The 20,638-nt window shown below is 44.2% G+C and overlaps 1 protein-coding gene across 1 annotated transcript in view; it reads left to right on the top strand.

Annotated features, from left to right (window-relative positions):
- The first annotated feature begins 650 nt into the window (after window positions 1-650).
- The window catches only part of LOC128979901 (mothers against decapentaplegic homolog 2-like), a 39,083-nt gene continuing 19,095 nt past the window's right edge, over window positions 651-20,638 (top strand). Inside the window, exons 1-4 of the mRNA XM_054398298.1 lie at window positions 651-714; window positions 2,356-2,518; window positions 18,870-18,959; window positions 20,051-20,244. Coding sequence (XP_054254273.1) covers window positions 651-714; window positions 2,356-2,518; window positions 18,870-18,959; window positions 20,051-20,244 — 511 coding nt within the window. The remainder of the gene's footprint in view (window positions 715-2,355; window positions 2,519-18,869; window positions 18,960-20,050; window positions 20,245-20,638) is intronic.

The raw sequence follows: 20,638 nt of genomic DNA, 5'->3' as shown, positions 1-20,638 counted from the left end.
ATAGGGCTATGATATTATCGGCATTACTGAGATGTGATGGGATGGGTCCTATGACTAGAGCGTGGGAATAGATGGATACAAGCTCTTTAAGAATGACAGGCAGGAGAGGAGGGGGTGTCACCCTCTACATCAATGACCAGATGGACTCCATGGAACTCCATCTGGGAAAGGATGAAGAACTGTCTGAGAGATTATAGATTAGGGTTAAAGGGAAGGCAGAAGTGGATGAGGCCCTCTATAGACAGGAATGGCTTTGCATTCACAAGCCCTGGCCCTCATGGGGGACTTCAACCACCTCAATGTCTGCTGGAGGAATAACACAGCAAGGCATCAGCAGTCTAGGAGGTTCCTGGAATGCATTGATGATAATTTCCTCCTCCAAGTGGTAGAGGAGCCACTGAGGAAAGGTGTTATGCTGGACCTTGTTCTCACCAACAAGGAGGGGGGCTGGTGGGCAACATGAAACTCAAGGGCAACCTTGGCTGCAGTAACAATGAAATGGTTGAATTTATGATCCTTAGGACAACAAGGATGGTACATAGCAAGCTCACTAGCCTGGACTTCAGGAGAACAGACTTGTAACTCTTCAATAACCTGTTTAGTAGGGTACAGTGGGATAAAGACCTGGAGGGGAGAGGGGCCCAAGAAAGATGGATAGCATTCAAGGATCACCTCCTCTGAGCCCAGGAGCAATGCATCCCAACAAGGAGAAAGGTGGGTAAAAATGCCTGGAGGCCTGCATGGAAGAACAAGGAGCTCCTGGACAATTAGTTGCAAAATGAAAGCCTACAGAGGGTGGAAACAGGAACAGATAACCAGGGAGGAATACAACGAATTTGTCCAAGCAGACAGGGATCAGGTTAGGAAAGCTAAGGTCCAGATAGAACTAAATCTGGCTAGGGACATCAAGGGTAACAAGAATTTTATAAGTACCTCAGTGACAAAAGGAAGAAGAGAGAAAATGTGGGCCCTCTCTAGAAGGAAACAGGGGACTTGGTCACACAGGATATAAAATATTAGAATAAGTCAGGGTTGGAAGGGACCACAAGGATCATCTAGTTCCAACCCCCCTGCCATGGGCAGGGACACCTCACACTAGATCAGGCTGGCCAGAGCCTCATCCAGCCTGGCCTTACCTCCAGGAATGGGGCCTCAACCACCTCCCCGGACAACCCATTCCAGGGTCTCATCATTCTCATGGTGAAGAACTTCTTCCTTACGTACAGCCTGAATCTCCCCACTTCCAGCTTTGTTCCATTCCCCTCAGTCCTGTCGCTACCTGATATCCTAAAAAGTCCCTCCCCAGCTTTCTTGTAGGTCCCCTTCAGATACTGGAAGGTCACAATAAGGTCACCTCGGAGCCTTCTCTTCTCCAGACTGGACAGCCCCAACTCTTTCAGTCTGTCCTCATAGGAGAGGCGCTCCAGCTTCCATGCTTTTCTCTTTGTTGGTATACATTGCTCCTGGACATAGAGGAGGTGGTCCTTGAATACTGACTAGCTGTCCTGGGCCCCTCTTCCCTCTAGGGCTTTGTCCCACGACACTTTGGCCAGCAGATCCCTGAAGCAATCAAAATCTGCACGCTTAAAGTCTAGGGTCGTAAGCTTAGAATATGTCCTTCTGGTTGCCCTGAGGATCTTAAATTCAACTGCTTCATGGTCACTGCAGCCAAGGCTGTCTCTGAGCCTCACATTGGTTACCAGCCCTTCCCTGTTGGTGAGAACAAGGTCCAGCATAGCACCTTTTCTTGTTGGTTTCCCTACCATTTGGAGGAGGAAGTTGTCATCTATGCAATCCAGGAACATCCTGGATTGCTGGTGCCTTGCTGTGTTGTCCCTCCAGTAGCTGTCAGGGTGGTTGAAATCCCCCATGAGGACCAGGGCTTGTGACCTGGAAGCTGCTTCTATTTGCCTGTGGAGGGCCTCATCTACTTGGTTCTGCTGGTCAGGGGGCCTGTAGCAGACCCCTACAGTAACATCTCCTTCCCCTGTCTTGCCTTTAGTTTTAACCCATACACTCTCAAACAGCTTATCATCCTTCCCCAGGTGGAGCTCCACTGATTCCAGCTGGTCACTGATACAGAGGGCAACATCTCCTCCTCTCCTTCCCTGCCTATCCTTCCTAAGGAGCTTGTACCCATCTATCCCTACATTCCAGTCAAGGGAATCATCCCACCAACTTTCAGTAATAGCCACTATGTCATGGCATCCCAGCAGCACAGTGGCCCCTAATTCATCCTGTTTGTTGCCCAAGGTGCGTGCATTTGCATAGAGGCACTTCAGCTGGGCTGGCCCTGTCTTCCTCTTGTGCCGGTATGGAGAAGGCTGAGGTACTCAATGACTTTTTTTACCTCAGCCTTCAATGATAAGGGCTCTAACCGTACCATCCAAGTTGCAGAAGGCAAGGAGAGGGACTGCGAGAATGAAGATCTACCCACTGTAAGAGAAGACCAGGTTCAAGACCATCTAATGAACCTGAAGGTGCACAAGTCTAAGGACCTGACGAGATCCATCTGCAGGTCCTGAGGGAAATGGCGGATGAAGTTGCAAAGCCACTTTTGATCACATTTTAAAAGCCATGGTGGTCTGGTGAAGTTCCCACTGACTGGAAAAGGGGAAACATAACCCTCATTTTCCAAAAGGGAGATAAGGAAGACCTGGGGGACTACAGGCCAGTCAGTCTCACTTCAGTGCCCAGCAAGATAATGGCGCAGGTTCTCCTGAAGGCCCTGCAAGGAGCACATGAAAAACAGGGAGGTGGTTGCTGGTAACCAACGTGGCCTCACCAAGAGCAAATCCTGCCTGACAAATTTGGTAGCTTATGATGGAGTCACATCATCAGTGGATAAGGGAAGAGCAACTGACATAATCTTCCTGGATATGTGGAAAGCGTTTGACACTGTCCTGCATGATATCCTGGTCTTTAAATTGGAAGGACATGGATTTGATGGATGGACCACTCACTGGATAAGGAATTGACTAGATGGCTGCTCTCAAAGAGTTGCAATCAGTGGCTCAATGTGCAAATGGAGACCTGTGATGAGTGGAGTCCCTCAGGGATGGGTGCTGGTACCAGTGCTGTTTAACATCTTTGTCAGTGACATGGACAGTTCAGATTGTAACATGAGAACCTTCCTGTTCTGGTTGCTGCTTTTGGTTTCTGGGTTTGGTGGTGTTAGTCTTTTCCACTGGGTGGGCTGCAGGTCAGGGAGTGGGTGAGGTCTCTGCCTTCTGTTGCTGCATTTTGCTGTGCCTTCCTGCAAATAGGCAAAGGTAATTGTACATCTTATCATCTCATTAAACTCTCTATATCTCAACCCAGAGGTTTTTTGTGTTACCTTCCTTTCTGTCCATGTGCAGAGAGGGGGGCTTGTGAAAAACAGACTGTTAACCCGGGGCAATCCATATTTGGCATCCCAACGTGTGGCTCAAAAAGCAGGCTGTCTTAACTAAGACAGTACATTTTGACAGGAGATGAAAGGGTTGAGATAACAAGAAGAGAGATAACAAGAGGCTTCAATTAAGGTTTGAGTCTTGTTAAGAGAATTTTACATATGTTTTTTTTTCCTGTGGTGTGTTTGCTATGTAGATGCATTTGCTTTCTGGGGGCAGCTGGAGTTGATGTGCTGGGGTCCTGTATGTGCTTGCTGTGGTGCTGAGTGTCACCTTAGAGGAATGGCTTAGAGCTGTGCTGGTTACTGGCATGCCAGATTTTGTTCAGAGCAATACATGACTCTCCCAAGAATACTACTGACAAATCTGCCCCAAGGCTGGATAATTATGAGTGGCAGGGTGTGTGGGAAAGTATGGGCAAGTGCCTAGGACAGTGGTCACCTCTGGTGTTTTGGAATTTCACCCCTGAACTGTGACGACACAGGCATGGCTTCCGCATATAGTTCCAAGCCAAGATGTTTCCAAGCAAAGACATTGTGGCAGTTTAGGCTGGGTGCCCCCTGTTGCTGCCACATAAATTACACCTCTGGTGTCCCGGGTGCCCACCCAATAAGGTGGACACAGGAAACGGCATATTTCTACCCATAAATCCTGCACCCTATAAATCCATCTGCAAAGTCATTCTCCTTCCTCTTTCTTCCCTCTCTGCTCCCATGGGAGATGCTCTCTCTTTTTGGGTAACAGTGGGGGAGTATCCTCAAGGCCTCTTAGGCCTGTCTAGGCCTAATGCCAGGAGGAGAATGGAGGGGGGGGCAGTCTCAGACCTGGCCAGCCTGAGACTTGCCTAGAAGCGGGAGGGGGGAAGAAAGAGCCCTGGTGGTTTTGGGTATACCCTCAGGTGGGAGAAGGGAAGGATTGGGAAGCTTTTGGAATTATGTGAGGGGCTCTGTATGCTTTGAGATATTCTTGGCACCATGCTTTGTAGTTTTTTTGTAGTCTCACCAATCGCTTTTTCCATTTAAACTTTCCATCACTCTCCAATCCGTTTGTGTGAGTGTCATTCTTTTGTCCCTCTCGGGGCAAGAGCGGATCTGTCTGGCCTCAAACCAGCACAGACATTTATTGTGAAAGGCGAAAGCACTTGTTGCCAAAGCACTTACTGTGTTACATAGCCAACTTATATATGTTTCTAATGCAGATGTAATGCAGTGTTGTCGCATTCTAATTGGTTACCTTCCTACTGACATGCGTTTAAGCAAAGCATACAATAGGTTAGTGATAGCAAACAAGCTTTTTAACATATCCAACCAAATCCTGCCTGGTCTCTCTCTCAGTTACTGATAAGGTGTACTCAAAGACAAAACATAGTTTTCTCAAAGTTGTCCAAAGGTAACTCTCCTTCTACACTGAACAAGTGCAAAATCCTGACAAGCTAGTGAAATGTTTGGAAAAAGTCTGTTGTCAGCTCAGAAGTGCCCAATATACAGAAATCACTGTGATGTGTTAGGGCCTCACCCATGCCTATCGAGCCCTGCTCATCACTGTTCAGAGTGATCAGGGTCAAGAGAAGGTCTCTGGGCCTACAGACAGACCAACAGGCCTGGCAATTACACCAGAGAACCATCCTGCCCCTGTATAGAAAAAGAAACAAACAAGGAAAGCAGTTTGTCTGACTAGCAGGCCCCAGCAATGTGAGAGAAGTCTCTTCCTCTGTCCAGGCCTGTGTTTCATTTGTGAAAGAACTGTCCCAGAGCTTGGCAAGTTGAACCCATGAGAGTATAAAACTTTAGCAGATACAGGTGCATGGTGCATTCTGTTGCCATCAAACTACAAGGGGTGGAAGGAAATGTTTTACAGTGAGGGTGGTGAAACACTGGCCCAGAAAAGTGGTAGATGCCCCATCCATGGAAACATTCAAGGTCAGGTGTGATGGTTTGAAACTGTCTTTTTAATTTTTCCTTGCAAAGATCAGAACAGAGAAAGTGAAAGAATGTAAATAAGTCACTATTGGGTGTAAGAAAGCAAAATAACGATTGTTCTAAACACTTCCATTGGATAGATAGAAATGTTTAAGAACTATTACCCAAAACAAAGTAGGCACTCTGCACATTCTGCGTTCGGCAGTGGGGGCAGTTGCTGGGCTGTCTGGCTGCTGTTTCTTCTTCTCTTCTGGCTGAAGATAACACGTACTGACCTTGGCAGCTAAGTTAACAACTTTCTGCTCTAACTAAACTCTGCTTCTCTGTCCAGGGGGGTCTGGGGGCAAGCACTTGGGAGAGAGAGAGGCCCCTTTGGGAGGGTCCCCTTGGGGGGAAGCAAAGGGAGATCGGTTGTGCTTTTTCTGTTGATTGTATATATTTGTGAATGTTGTGAATTTTGTATATTTGTACATATTCATTGCATTTCATTGTAGATTTTAGACTCTGCTTGTAAATACAGCTTTTCATTTGCTTCCAGACTGGGCTAGCCTGGTTATTGTCGGTGGGGGGGGGAATTTCAGCTCACACCGACACACTTTTTATTTTTGGCGCCCAACGTGGGGCTCGATTGCTTGTGATTTATTTCTGCTCAGATTAGGAAGCAAAATGAAGCTGTTTTGGATTCTGAGTCATTCTATTTCATCTATTATCAGTGTGATTGTTTACAGATGGGCTGTTTCCTGCATGATAGACAAGATTGTGAGATATGTGGCATATAAGTCATTTCTTTGGGTTAAGAACAAGTTACTGAATGTTGGTGAATTCTGTTGTGGTCTTATTGGGCTAAGAAGCTATGGTAACTCAACTATGGATGTGCTAGCAGACACATATGAGTTTGTTACTCCTCTTACAACTACAGAGGGTCTTTGGAACCAGTGGTACCCTAGATATCTTGTGCTAGCCTTAATCTTAATTTTGTTGCTTCTTGGAATAATCATATGGCTACTGATAGCACTGTGTCAAGAAAGACATAAGGCTACTTGCTCTTCCAACTCTGCTGTGAATGTGAAAACCAAGCCAGTAAATTTGGTGGCCACTGTAAGCAGAAAGCGTAAAGGAGCTGCAGGAGGAGATGCAGATGCTGCAGGAGATGGTGCAGATGGAGATGAGGGTCCTTCTACTCAGGGTCCCTCTGTTAAGAAAGATCCTTCTGATGAGGAAGAGAGGGTTAGCCTTAAAACTCTGGTAGACCTCTTGAGACCCCACATGGATGATGGAGATGTAGGTCAGGATGTAGACCCTGGTAGATTAGCAACTGCTGGCAGAGCCTCTGAACTCAAGGAAATTCAACGGAGGATTACAACAGGATTATGGGGACAGCAACCTCAGGATGATGATGATGATGATGAGGATGACATACAGTCAGCTAATGCACCCAGACAGGAAATTAGACATGTGAGGAAGGATTACATCAGAGGAGATAATGAGCCAGTCCTGTCTTGGCTAGCCAGGTGTTTTGATATGGGAGCCCCAGCATTGGTGGTAGGCGACAAGTCGGCCTCTCAGTTGGGGATGCTCTCAAAGGATACAGGCATAGACAGGCACCTAGGCAAGTGCATTGGTAAAGTTTCTCTGTGGGCACGCCTCCTACTGGCAGTCTCGCTGAGGTACCCCAGCAGAGATGATTTACCATGGAACCCTAAGCCTTGGACCACAATAGCTGAGGGAATCAAGCGTCTGAGAGAATTTGCTGTGAGAGAAGTAATGTATGGAGATCATAAGACTCTGAATCCTGATGAAATTCCTGTTGGAACAGGCCTTGCCAAAAAGCTCATTAAGCTTGCTCCTCCTAATTATGCTACTATTCTGGCAAGCAGGATTGTGGCAAGAAATTATGGTGGAGTGCCTCCTACTGTTGGCCATTTCACTGACCAAATGAGGCAGTTGGAGGATAGTCTTGCACGTACTTCTTTGGTTTCAGCCATTGAAACTCTGTCTGGAGAGATGAAGAATTGCATGAAAGAGCTGAAGGAGGAACTTAAAACCTCCATATCCAACTTGATGAAGGGGGATGATTCTGATTCCTCTTCCTCCAGATGGATACAAGTTTCAGCTGTTAGGAACAGACGTGCTCCAAGAAGGCCATTCCAGAATAGGTCAAACCAAAACAGACAGCAGAGGCAATCACGTGGCAGTATCTGGATAACTCTGCGTGATCAGTTTGGTGAGAACATGAACAGATGGGATGGTCAACCAACTTCTGATCTTTTCAAGAGGTTACGGGAGCTGCAGAGGGGCAGATCCCGAGGTAGCAATACCAGGAGGGTAGCTGTCGCTTCCTCAGTTTCCCAGAACAACTCTGATAGCTCCAACAGTGATCCTAATTCTGGTGCTGGACATTGTGCCAGCTGTACATGTGGAGGTAATCCCCACCATTAGGGGTGCCCTGCCTTCCGCCAGGGGGAGGTAAGGGATAATGGAGATAACAGAATCTATTGGGATGTGTACATCCAGTGGCCTGGCACTTCAAAATTTCAGAAGTACAGGGCCTTGGTTGACACAGGAGCTCAGTGCACCATAATACCATCAAATTATCAAGGGGGAGAATCTATAACTATTCAGGGAGTCACTGGTGGATCTCAAGAGTTGTTTAAGATAGAGGTTGATATAAGTTTAACTGGGAAGCAGTGGAAGAAACATACTATTGTAACAGGTCCTAATGCACCTTGTATTTTGGGAATTGACTTTCTGAGAGAAGGGCGTTTTAAAGACCCTAAGGGTTACAAATGGGCTTTTGGAATAGCAACTGTAGAAATTGATGGAGGAAAATTGAAGTTGTCCATTAGACCTGAGCTTTCAGATGAATCTGCAGTTGTGGGACAACATGAGATAGAGGATGTAAAGCTGCCGGTTGCTTCTCAAACTGTGCATCACAGACAATACAGAACCAACCGTGACTCTTTGGTGCCCATTCAAAACTTGATTCGTCAGTTGGAGAGTCAGAAGGTCATCAGCAAAACTCATTCACCTTTCAACAGTCCAATCTGGCCTGTGCGAAAGCAGAATGGAGAGTGGCGTCTGACAGTTGATTTCCGTGCCTTGAATGAAGTAACTCCACCCATGAGTGCAGCTGTACCAGACATGATGGAACTCCAATATGAGCTGGAATCCAAGCAGGCCAAATGGTATGCTACCATAGACATTGCTAATGCTTTCTTCTCTATTCCCATAGCAGAGGAATGCAGGCCTCAGTTTGCTTTCACCTGGAGAGGCATTCAGTACACATTCAATCGTTTGCCCCAGGGGTGGATTCACAGTTCAACCATCTGCCATGCAGTGATCCATGATGCTTTGGAGAAAGGTGGAGCTCCAGAACACATTCAGTTCATCGATGACATCATCGTCTGGGGTGAGACTGCTGAAGAAGTCTTCGAGAAAGGTAACAAAATCATTGACATTCTCTTGCAAGCTGGTTTCGCTATCAAGCGAGACAAGGTGAAAGGACCTGCCAGAGAAATCCAGTTTCTGGGAGTGCGGTGGCAAGATGGTCGCCGTCACATCCCAATGGATGTGATAAACAGAGTCTCCACCATGGCAAATCCCATCAACAAGAAAGAAACTCTGCGTTTCTTAGGCATAGTGGGATTTTGGAGACTGCACATTCCTGGATACAGTCAGATTGTGAAACCTCTCTATGATGTGACTCGAAAGAGAAACAGTTTCCAATGGGGTCCTGAGCAACAAGCAGCCTTTGACCAGATCAAGCGAGAGGTAGTCCAAGCGATGGGTCTGGGACCTGTCCGAACTGGTCCAGACATTAAGAACATTCTGTACACGGCCGCGAGTGACAATGGTCCAACCTGGTGCTTATGGCAAAGAGCTCCAGGGGAGACACGAGGACGTCCTCTTGGTTTCTGGGGTCGTGGCTACAGAGGCTCAGAGGCAAACTACACTCCAACAGAGAAAGAGATTTTAGCTGCTTATGAAGGAGTGAAAGCTGCTTCTGAAGTGATTGGAACTGAGTCACAACTTCTTCTAGCTCCTAGATTGCCAGTTCTGAATTGGATGTTCAAAGGCAAAGGTTCTTCACCACATCATGCAACAGATGCTACCTGGTCTAAGTGGATGGCTCTGATAACACAGAGAGCTCGAATGGGAAATCTCGAAAGGCCTGGTTTGGTGGAGGTGATCACAAACTGGCCAGAAGGCACAAGCTGTGCTAAACCTCCAGAGGAGAGAGTAACTCGTGCTGAGGAAGCTCCTCCTTACAGTGATCTGTCTGATGATGAAAAGAGATATGCTTTGTTCACAGACGGTTCCTGTCGTCTTGTTGGGAACAAGCGGAGATGGAAATCTGCAGTGTGGAGTCCAACGCGCAGAGTTGCAGAAGCGAGAGATGGAGAAGGAGAATCCAGTCAATTCGCAGAGGTAAAAGCTGTCCAGCTAGCTCTTAACGTAGCTGAACGTGAGAGATGGCCAAAGCTTTATCTCTACACTGACTCGTGGATGGTAGCCAATGCCTTGTGGGGTTGGCTGAAAGACTGGAAGAAGAATGGCTGGCAGAGGAAAGGAAAGCCAATCTGGGCTGCAGATCTGTGGCAAGACATTGCTGCTCGCATTGAGAGAATCCCAGTGAAAGTGAGACACATCGATGCTCACATTCCTAAGAGCAAAGCTACTGAGGAACAACAACACAACCATCAGGCAGATCTAGCTGCAAGAGTTTCCCAGGTGGACACAAACTCTGATCCTGATCCTGATCTTGACTGGAAACACCGAGGTGAGCTGTTCTTAGCTCGGTGGGCCCATGACTCGTCAGGACATCAAGGCAGAGATGCAACCTACCGATGGGCTCGTGACAGATCCATTGACATTTCCATGGATGCTATCACACAAGTCATCCATGACTGTGACATTTGTGCTGCTATTAAGCAGGCAAAGCGGATCAAGCCCTTGTGGTACGGTGACCGATGGTCCAAGTACAAGTATGGTGAAGCCTGGCAGATTGACTACATCACTCTACCTCGTTCTCCATCTGGTAAGCAGTATGTGCTGACTATGGTAGAGGCAAGCACTGGATGGCTGGAAACTTATCCAGTTCCTCATGCAACTGCACGTAACACCATTCTTGGTCTGGAGAGACAAATCCTGTGGAGACACGGAACTCCAGAGAGGATTGAGTCAGACAACGGAACTCATTTCAAGAACAATCTTGTAAAAAACTGGGCCAAAGAGCACGGCATCGAGTGGATATTCCACATTCCCTACTATGCACCAGCTGCAGGGAAGATCGAACGCTACAACGGTTTGCTGAAAACCACTCTCAAAGCCATGGGGGGTGGATCTTTGAAAAACTGGGAGAAACATTTAGCACAAGCAACCTGGTTGGTGAATAGTAGAGGTTCAGTGAATCGAGCTGGACCTGCCCAATCAGATTTGTTGCGAAAGGAGGAAGGTGATAGAGTTCCTGTTATCAGAGAAAAGAATCTGTTAGGCAAAACTGTTTGGGTATTTTCTCCTTCAGGAGAGGCCAAACCTGTCCGAGGGGTGGTTTCTGCTGAAGGTCCTGGTCACACCTATTGGGTGATGCAAGAAAATGGTGAAATTCAGTGTATTCCACAAAGAAATCTAACTTTGGCTGAGAGAGGTTAAATTCAGAGTGTTGCGCAGACACAGCATCGCGCCCAAGAGGAGAGTTCATGAGATCTACGGTGCACGAACCCTGAGAGCCCTGAGTCACCTGAGAGTCCCTGTTCCTTTCTTCGCTCCATCTGCGAGGAAACAAGCTGTTTGCTGTTTTTCCTGTGATTTGACTCTTTTGAATCATCTACATCTGAGATAGCCGGAATGGACTATGGTCTTTATTCACCTATTGTTGTAGATATTATTTTAGATTAGATAAATGGTAGTAGCAGCCAATGGAATTGTTTAGAAGGGGTGGACTGTGATGGTTTGAAACTGTCTTTTTAATTTTTCCTTGCAAAGTTCAGAACAGAGAAAGTGAAAGAATGTAAATAAGTCACTATTGGGTGTAAGAAAGCAAAATAACGATTGTTCTAAACACTTCCATTGGATAGATAGAAATGTTTAAGAACTATTACCCAAAACAAAGTAGGCATTCTGCACATTCTGCGTTCGGCAGTGGGGGCAGTTGCTGGGCTGTCTGGCTGCTGTTTCTTCTTCTCTTCTGGCTGAAGATAACACACTGACCTTGGCAGCTAAGTTAACAACTTTCTGCTTAACTAACTCTGCTTCTCTGTCCAGGGGGGTCTGGGGGGAAGCTCCTGGGAGAGGGAGGCCCCTTTGGGAGGGTCCCCTTGGGGGGAAGCAAAGGGAGATCGGTTGTGCTTTTTCTGTTGATTGTATATATTTGTGAATGTTGTGAATTTTGTATATTTGTACATATTCATTGCATTTCATTGTAGATTTTAGACTCTGCTTGTAAATACAGCTTTTCATTTGCTTCCAGACTGGGCTAGCCTGGTTATTGTCGGTGGGGGGGGAATTTCAGCTCACACCGACACATCAGGTTAGACAGGGCTCTCAGCTGTCTGTTCTAGTTGCAGATGCTTCTGTTCGCCACAGAGGATTGGACTGGATGACTTTTAAAGGTCTCTTCCAACTTCAACCATTCTATGATTCTGTGTAAGCTGCTGAATATCAGAGCAGTTTTGCTCTAACTGATCCCTTTTTCTGTACCTTCTGGCCTGCCCTCCTTCCATGGTGTTCTGAGTTTCATTGCAAGGTATGGCTCCATCACACACTCGCTTTAGGATGCTGTTTGTCTTTCCATAGGTTTTTGAATATGCGGTCAGCTTTGATAGCTTGAATATTTATGAAGATAAGAAGTTAGCAATATAAAATACTCTTTGTATTCATCATGCTTTGTCAAGGACTGTGAAATTTCACTTTTGCATGTGTTGTCTTTAAAAGTCTAGTGAAGCAAATGTGTGGTGTGTCATGCTTACACCAGGGACACACTCTATGTGTCGGTGTGAGCTGAAATTCCCCCCCCACCAACAAGTAACCAGGCTAGCCCAGTCTGGAAGCAAATGAAGGCTGTATTTACAAGCAGAGTCTAAAATGTACGATGAAATGCAATGAATATGTACAAATATACAAAATTCACAACATTTACAAATATATACAATCAACAGAAAAAGCACAACCGATCTCCCTTTGCTTCCCCCCAAGGGGACCTTCCCAAAGGGGCCTCTCTCTCCCAGGAGCTTCCCCCCCAGACCCCCCTGGACAGAGAAGCAGAGTTAGTTAAGCAGAAAGTTGTTAACTTAGCTGCCAAGGTCAGTACGTGTTATCTTCAGCCAGAAGAGAAGAAGAAACAGCAGCCAGACAGCCCAGCAACTGCCCCCACTGCCGAACGCAGAATGTGCAGAGTGCCTACTTTGTTTTGGGTAATAGTTCTTAAACATTTCTATCTATCCAATGGTAGTGTTTAGAACAATCGTTATTTTGCTTTCTTACACCCAATAGTGACTTATTTACACTCTTTCACTTTCTCTGTTTTGAACTTTGCAAGGAAAAAATTAAAAAGACAGTTTCAAACCATCACACTCCACAATTTTGGATACGTGCCATCTGTGTGACAGCCTCAGCTTTGGAGCACTGCTTTGTATAAAGTATCCATTGTTCAAAGGTATTAAGCTGTTAGAGCTGATTGTGTCAATCAATACGCAGCAGACTTTGTGTCTGCTAATTGTTCTTCTAATTTAATGTGAATGGTGATCTGTCTTACTAGCAGTAGTAGTGCATGTTTAAGGACTCAATACAGTGCAGGGATGCTCCCTTGTGTTCCACAGGCTACCTGTGTGTCTTCAGGGCGACTATTTCAGTCCTTACATAGCTTCTGGCAGCCCACTGTCCTGGAAACATCTAATAAATATGAAAAAGAGATGTTGCAGGCTCTACTGATGTAGTCATGGTCAATATCCCTCTTTGGCCCACTCTTTCTGGAGAGATTGGAATGCTGCCTGTGTCTGAGATGGATTTACCTTGTTCAGGACAGTTGCCTCTTATGAAGAATTGGATGTATGTCAGAGAATGGGCCTTCATGTATGGCTCTCTGCTGCTCTCTACTAGACAAAAAGTTATCTAGTACAAGATTTTACTTGTGATCGTATTCAGTAAAATGTAACATCTTTATTTGTGATAAATACAAGCTACTGCCCAAAATTACACTTATTCCTCCTTTCCAGTGCTTGTGTAGCTCCACAGCGAATAGAAGAACTGATCTGGCTGAAAAGTAACTCTCAAAACATAAATTTTCAGCAATGTATGTTATGTGGTCAGATAGCCACTTTATTGGTTTGGATTGTTGCTCAATTGCATGGACATTTCAGTCTTCCTGGGATGGCATTAGAAATAAGGTGTGTGGGACAGGCAAGAAAGGGACAAGAACCATTCATTCCCTTCATCAGTAACCCACACTTATGTTTTATTAGAGTAATTGTGGAACTGAAGTGATAGTCATCCCTGAAAGTGGTTTTAAGTCCAGTGCTGTCTGCTCTTTTGTTTCATAACACTAATGAATTTTCTCTGTGTAGGAAGGAGAAATAGAAATACCTACCTAAAATCTCTTAAGCACTCAATACAAACTTTTGAGTGTATCACCTAAGCTTAGAATCATAGAATCGCTCTGGTTGGAAAAGACCCCTGGGATCAAGTCCAACCATTAACACTACTCTACAACGTTTACTGCTAAACCATATCTCCAAGCACCACATCTAAATGACTGTATTGGGTTTGGCTGAGCTGGAGTTAGTTCTCCTCAAAGCATCCTTCTAGTGCTGTGTTTTACAGCAGCAGTTGATAACACACCAGTGTTTTGGCTACTGCTGAACAAGTATCCAGGTTGTGTTCTTCCAACATTTCCTTGCCCCAAGAGTATGCTGAGGGGTGGGCAAGACCTTGGGAGGGGACACAGCTGAGCCAGCTGACCAAAACTGGAGAAAGGGGTATTCCATGCCATATGGCATTAGCTGAGATATAAGAATGAAGTGAAAGAAGGAAGGAGTGTGGGGGATTCATCCATGGCGTCTGTCTACCAAAGGAACCATTAAGTGTAGAGATCCCTGCTTCCCAAGACTGACCATCGTCCTGCTGATGGGAAGTAGAGATTAACATCTTGTTATGGGTTGAATTAGATCCCCCCTAACCATTTATCTTTCAGTAAATCTGCCCCAGAGAGCAAATCCACCACACTCAGAATTTGGAAGTAAAAATGGAGTTGTATTTACAAAAGAAACTAAATATAACACTATAAAAAGCAATAAACATGTACAGAGTATATTTACACATAAATATATACAGTTTAACAACAGCACAGGACCCCCCTGTACCTTTGATTCAGCTCTTTGTCCTCTCTTGGGGACAAAGGGCCCCAAGACAGCTAGACAAACCACACGCTCCTTCTCAGCCCCCCTTGTACCTTTAGAGAAGTAACACAGAGAAAGCCCAAGGTCAGAGGGAGTACAGCACAATCTGAAAGCCAAAGCAGAGCGAGCAGGCAAAAAGAAGAGAACAAACAAACTCTGCTGCAAGATATAAGGTTTTCAATACTCCAATGGAATGATTTTAACCTATCTATTGTTATTATTCTTTAGACCAATTGAATTAGATGGACTTATTATAATGTAAGCTCTGAGGAGTCCGCTCCTCTCTAACTGTCTGAAACCTCAGGAAAATTCTGTTTACTAAATTTTAGTTTCAAACTGTAACACATCTCTCTCTGCTTTCACTTCCGTGCGGTCTATCACTTGTGCTTATCGTTATTAAATTGCTTCTATCTTATAACTGGCTTTTGTTATATTTTCCCCTCTCCCCTGTCCATCTAATGGCTTTGGTGGGCATTTGTTCCCTAGCCAGGGACAAATCACCACAACAACCTTTAAACACATCCAGGGATGGTGACTCAACCACCTCCTTCAGCAGCCTATTCCAATATCTGACTACTCTTTCTGTGATTTTTGTTTTCCTTATGTCTAGTCTAAACCTACTCTGTTGCAGTTTGAGGCCACTCCCTCTTTTTCTATTGCTAATTACTTGTTAGAAGAGACCGGCATTAACCTCTCCACAACGTCCGTTCAGGTAGTTGTAGAGAACAATATGGTCCCCCCCTTAGCCTTCTCCTTCAGTTGCTTTTCATAAGATTTATTCTCCAGGCCTTTCACCAGCTTCATTGCCCTCCTCTGCACTTGTTCCAGCACCTCAATATTTCTCTTGTATTGAGGTGCCCAAAACTGGACACAATACTCAAGTTGTGGCCTCACTAGTGCTGAGTACAGGGGGACAATCACCTTCCTACTCCTGCTGGACACAATATTTCTAATAAAAGCCAGGATGCTATTGGCTTTCTTGGCCACCTGGGCACACTGCTGGCTCATATTCAGCCTCTTGTCAGTTAGAACCCCCAGGTCCCTTTCTGCCAGACAGCTTTCCAGACACACTTCCCAAAGCCTGTAGCATTGCATGGGGTTGTTGTGGCCGAAGTACAGGACCAGGCACTTGGCCCTGTTAAAGCTCATCCCATTAATGTTGGCCCATCAATCCAATCTATCCAAGTCCCTCTGTAGAGCCTCCTTACCCTTGCACAGATCAACACTCTCACCTAACTTGGTGTCATTTGCAAACTTGCTGATGATACACTCTATGTCCTTATCAAGATCAATAAAAATGTTAAACAGAACTGGTCCCAACACTGAGCTCTGAGGAACACCACTTGTGACCAGCCGCCATCTGGATTTAACTCCATTGACCACCACTCTTTGGGCCCAGCCAGCCAGTGCTTTATCCAGCAGAGCATTGCTCATCCAAGCCACGAGCAGCCAGTTCATACATGAGAATTCTGTGGGAAACAGTGTCAAAGGCTTTTTGAAAGTCTAGGTAGACAATATCCACAGCCTTTCCCTCATCCAATAGTTGGGTCATTTTGTCATAGAAGGAGATAAGGTTCATCGGGAAAAACCTGCCTTTCATAAACCCATGCTGACTGGGCCTGATCCCCTGGTTGTCCTCTATATAGCATGGAATGGCACTTGAGATGATCTGCTCAATGACCTTCCCTGGTACCAAGGTCAGACTGACAGGTCTATAGTTTCCCGGATCCTCCTTTCTTCCTTGCTTGTAGATGAGTGTTACATTTGCTATCCTCCAGTCCATTGGGACCTCCCCAGTTAGCCAGGACTTCAGGTAGATAATGGAAAGTGGCATGGCGAGCATGTCTGCCGACTCTTTCAGCACCCTTGGGTGTAACCCATCTGTCCCTATAGACTTGTGTGCATCTAGGTGGCATAGCACGTCACTGACCACTTCCTCATTTATTGTGATGACCTCATTCAGATTCCCCTCCCTGCCTCCTAGCTCATGAGGCTGGGTGTCCAGGGAACTGCTGGATCCACTGCTAAAGACTGAGGCAAAGTATGCATTGAGAACCTCAGCCTTCTCCTCATCCTTAGTCTCTATGTTTCCCTCTGCATCCATTAAAGGATGGAGATTTTTCCCTAGTCCTACTTTTGTTGTTAATGAATTTACAGAAACATTTTTTATTATCCTTAATGGCTGTAGCTAGGCTGAGCTCTAGCTGTGCTTTGGCTCTCCTAATTTTCTCTCTGCAAAGCTTCACTACATCTTTATAGTCCTCATGAGAGAGCTGTCCCCTCTTCCAAAGGCCATAGACTCTCCTTTTGTTCTTGAGGTCCAGCCAAAGGTCCATATTCAGTCAGGCCGGACGCCTTCCCTGCCGACTCGTTTTTCGGCACACAGGGACAGCCTGCTCCTGTGCCTTTAAGACTTCCCTCTTGAAGTATGCCCAGCCTTCCTGGACTCCTATATCCTTCAGGGTGGCCTCCTAAGGGACTTGGTCAATCAGTCTCCTGAACAGGACAAAGTTTGCCCTCCAGAAGTCTGTGGCAGTTTTACTAACCCCTATCCTTGTTTCCCCAAGGATTGAAAACTCCATCATCTCATGATCGCTGAGCCCTAGGTGTCCTCCACAAATTCTTTACTTCCCCCACAAATTCTTCCCTGTTCAAAAGAAGCAGGTCCAGGAGGGCACCTTCCCTGGTTGACTCCCTCACCAGTTGTGTCAGGAAGTTATTTTCCACACACTCCAGGAACCTCTGGAACTGTTCTCTCTCTGCTGTATTGTATTTCCTGCAGACATCTGGGAAGTTGAAGTCCCCCATGAGAACAAGGGGTAGTGATTGTGAAACCTCTCTCAACTGCTTATAAAAAATTTCATCTACCTCTTCATCCTGGTTGGGTGGTCTATAACAGATTCCCACCACAATATCACTCTTTCTGGCCTTACTCCTGATTCTTAACCATAAGGACTCAACCCTGTCATCACCTTAGTAGTTCAAATTTAAATTTAAGTTGTAACACCTATTGTTAAAGCTGTGAACTTCGATTCTTTTCTGTTGCAGTTTTTCAGAGACTATTAATTTTAAAGTTAATGTAGCAGCCAGTCAAACTTCAGGCTTTGTAATTTGAAAGTAGAGATATAAGTTACTTGTGAACCAAATTCTCTTCCTTTCTGAGGTATGAAGTCTAGTTCTGTGTTACTTATATAAAATAAACTCAGTTTTCAGGGGTCACAAAGCAAGTCTATGATAGAGTTGAGTTTGATTTATGCTTCTGAAAGTCTGCCGTTCTTTTACAAGCTGATGCTGTCTTCTTGCTTTGCTTACATCTGCTACTGTTTTCAATTTGTGCTTATGAACAAAGGCTCCTTTGTTTTTTTACTGCTGTGGACTTATAATTGAACTAGTTTGGTAAATAATTAGTTGTCTCTCCATCTGCATGATATAGCAATTCAAGTTTTTTATTTTTTTTAGCAATATTTGGTTTTTAGGGGTTTTAGCAATTCAAGTTTAAAATCAAGTTAAGGTTTAAAATACTATACTGTAAACCTGTTAAACATTCTATGTTTTGTATGCAATGGGAAGAACATTTAGTTCTTTAATCAAGGAGAGTACAGAAAATATTGAGAAGCATCAACTACAATGTACTTATCTTCAGAGCCTGGATTTTCTTTTTTTGGGATAAACAGCAAATTAGTATGTGCATGGAGAATGAGATTAATGTTTAAGTGGTGGTACCTGAAAGATTGTGATGTTTAGTTTCATAAACACATAATCTTTGTTTGAAGTCTTAGGGAAGCTTATGTTTAAAAACAAAACCAAAAAACACAATCCAGAAACTACCCTTTTAAATGGAGTTTTGTTAAGAGCTAGGCTGAGGAAGTTTTGCCTGTTTTAAGGAACATTACTACTGTATTGACTACTTAAAACCAGAGAACCTATTCACCTTTTAAAAACATTATCATTTACCTTTAATCACGTGTTCCGTTTTGATAGCCTCCTTCATATAGAAAATATTGCATGAGATGTAAGTTTAAATGCAAGTCTAACAATGCTCTCTATCTTCTATATGAAAGGAAATATTCTGTACATTTTTCCATGTTTGACATCATGGTGTTTTGAATAACCCATGTTCCATATTCATATCAATTTTTTGTTTTTTGTTTTCAATTTATGCACAGCACTTGCTCTGAAATTTTGGGACTGAGTACACCAAACACGATAGATCAGTGGGATACAACAGGCCTTTACAGCTTCTCTGAACAAACCAGGTGAATATTCTGCCCTCTCTCACATCACAGAAATCTTGTGGGAGGGATTGGCTTTGGAGGGTCTGTAATGGGATGCTTTAGCTGTAAAATAGACTGAAATGCTTCCTAGACCTCTTGTGGTACAGCGTTTTAAAATATTTGCTTGCCAGTGTAGAAATCCAAGTGTTCTCAGCTGATGTTTTCACCAATGAAATTCTAATTCTGGAACATTCCTTTTTCACACCAGCACAATCGAAAGAATAGGACGTCTTGTTAAATGCAAACTCTAATGTGATTTTTGTATTTATATTAACGAAGTTGGGAAACTTAATTCTTTAGACCAAATCTTACAAAGTGTTTAAACTACTTCATATGCCATGAGCTTTCAGTTAAATCTTACTAATTGGCCCATATGCAAGCTACTAAAGAATTCTTTGTAAATTCTTCAGTAGTTAATGATGGGTAAATTCTAAACAGTCTTTATTTTATCATGTCACATTACTTGATTTGTGTATTGAGGTTTGTCTCACATCCCATAACAATCATAAACATCGTCATTTGTGTAAGCATATGCAGTCTGTCTTAAAACTAGCAAAACATATTCAGCTGGTAGCAAGGCAGATGAACTCAAGAAGATTAACTGTACAGCCCTTACAAAATATGCATTTATGCTTTTTGCATTACAGTTATACCTCTATCTGGATCACTTGGGCAGCTGAGTGCTTATAGGCTTATTTGCAGTCCTGTTGGAGTTATGTTTAAAGCCATAAAGCATCTATGCCACAGCAAATCCTTGAGGTTTAGCAGCAGAAGGGACTATTAAGTGTGTATTTATTTATTTATTTATTTTTAACAATCATCCTAAATACTTGGGTGGAGGTAAAGTAGCTTTTAATGAACTCTGAATTCACCGGCAATAATTTGAGCAGCTCAAAAATAAGCTAGGGCCCTGCTTGGTACCATCATTTTTATCACATTTGAAGCCTTTTAACAAGAGTATAAGAATTCAGTGTTGGTCCACTGAATTCTGAGAATTCAATGTACAGAGTTGCTTGAGTGATTAAGAAACAGCACGCAGTCTGTAAACACTTCTAAACATCTTTCCCCTATAGATCTCTCGATGGCCGTTTACAGGTATCTCATCGTAAAGGATTACCACATGTTATTTACTGTCGTTTGTGGCGCTGGCCAGATCTTCACAGTCACCATGAACTTAAAGCAATTGAAAACTGTGAATATGCTTTTAATCTTAAAAAGGATGAAGTATGTATAAACCCTTACCACTACCAGAGAGTGGAGACACCAGGTAGGAAGACTGCTTCTGACTTTTTATATCTCTATCTGTATGTACTCGTTCAGCATAATGATTTAAATGAAAAATAGAGAAAGATGATGCTTTCTCTTGCCAAAAAGACAAGATCCTTAGAAATAAGTCTTTTGAGAATGCCTTCTCCTGGAAATTTTTAATAGTAAAGATACCAAAAAACCTTTACAAATGTGTTGAATAAACATTTTCAATACCACTAGCAGTTTTCAGCTGGCTAAGTACAGTCTGGACTGAAAAGGAGAATAGAGATAACTTGCCTTTCCTAATGTGGAATAGTCTTACTGAAGAGCACCTCAGCAGTCTGATTCTTCTAGTAACCAGCAGTACAGTTGCATTATTAGCAGTACTGAGAGTCAGAAAATTTCAAAACATA

This window comes from Indicator indicator (assembly GCF_027791375.1).
Source record: "Indicator indicator isolate 239-I01 chromosome W unlocalized genomic scaffold, UM_Iind_1.1 iindW_random_scaffold_51, whole genome shotgun sequence".
NCBI classification, from domain to species: domain Eukaryota; kingdom Metazoa; phylum Chordata; class Aves; order Piciformes; family Indicatoridae; genus Indicator; species Indicator indicator.
This window is presented reverse-complemented; position numbering and strand designations above follow the sequence as displayed.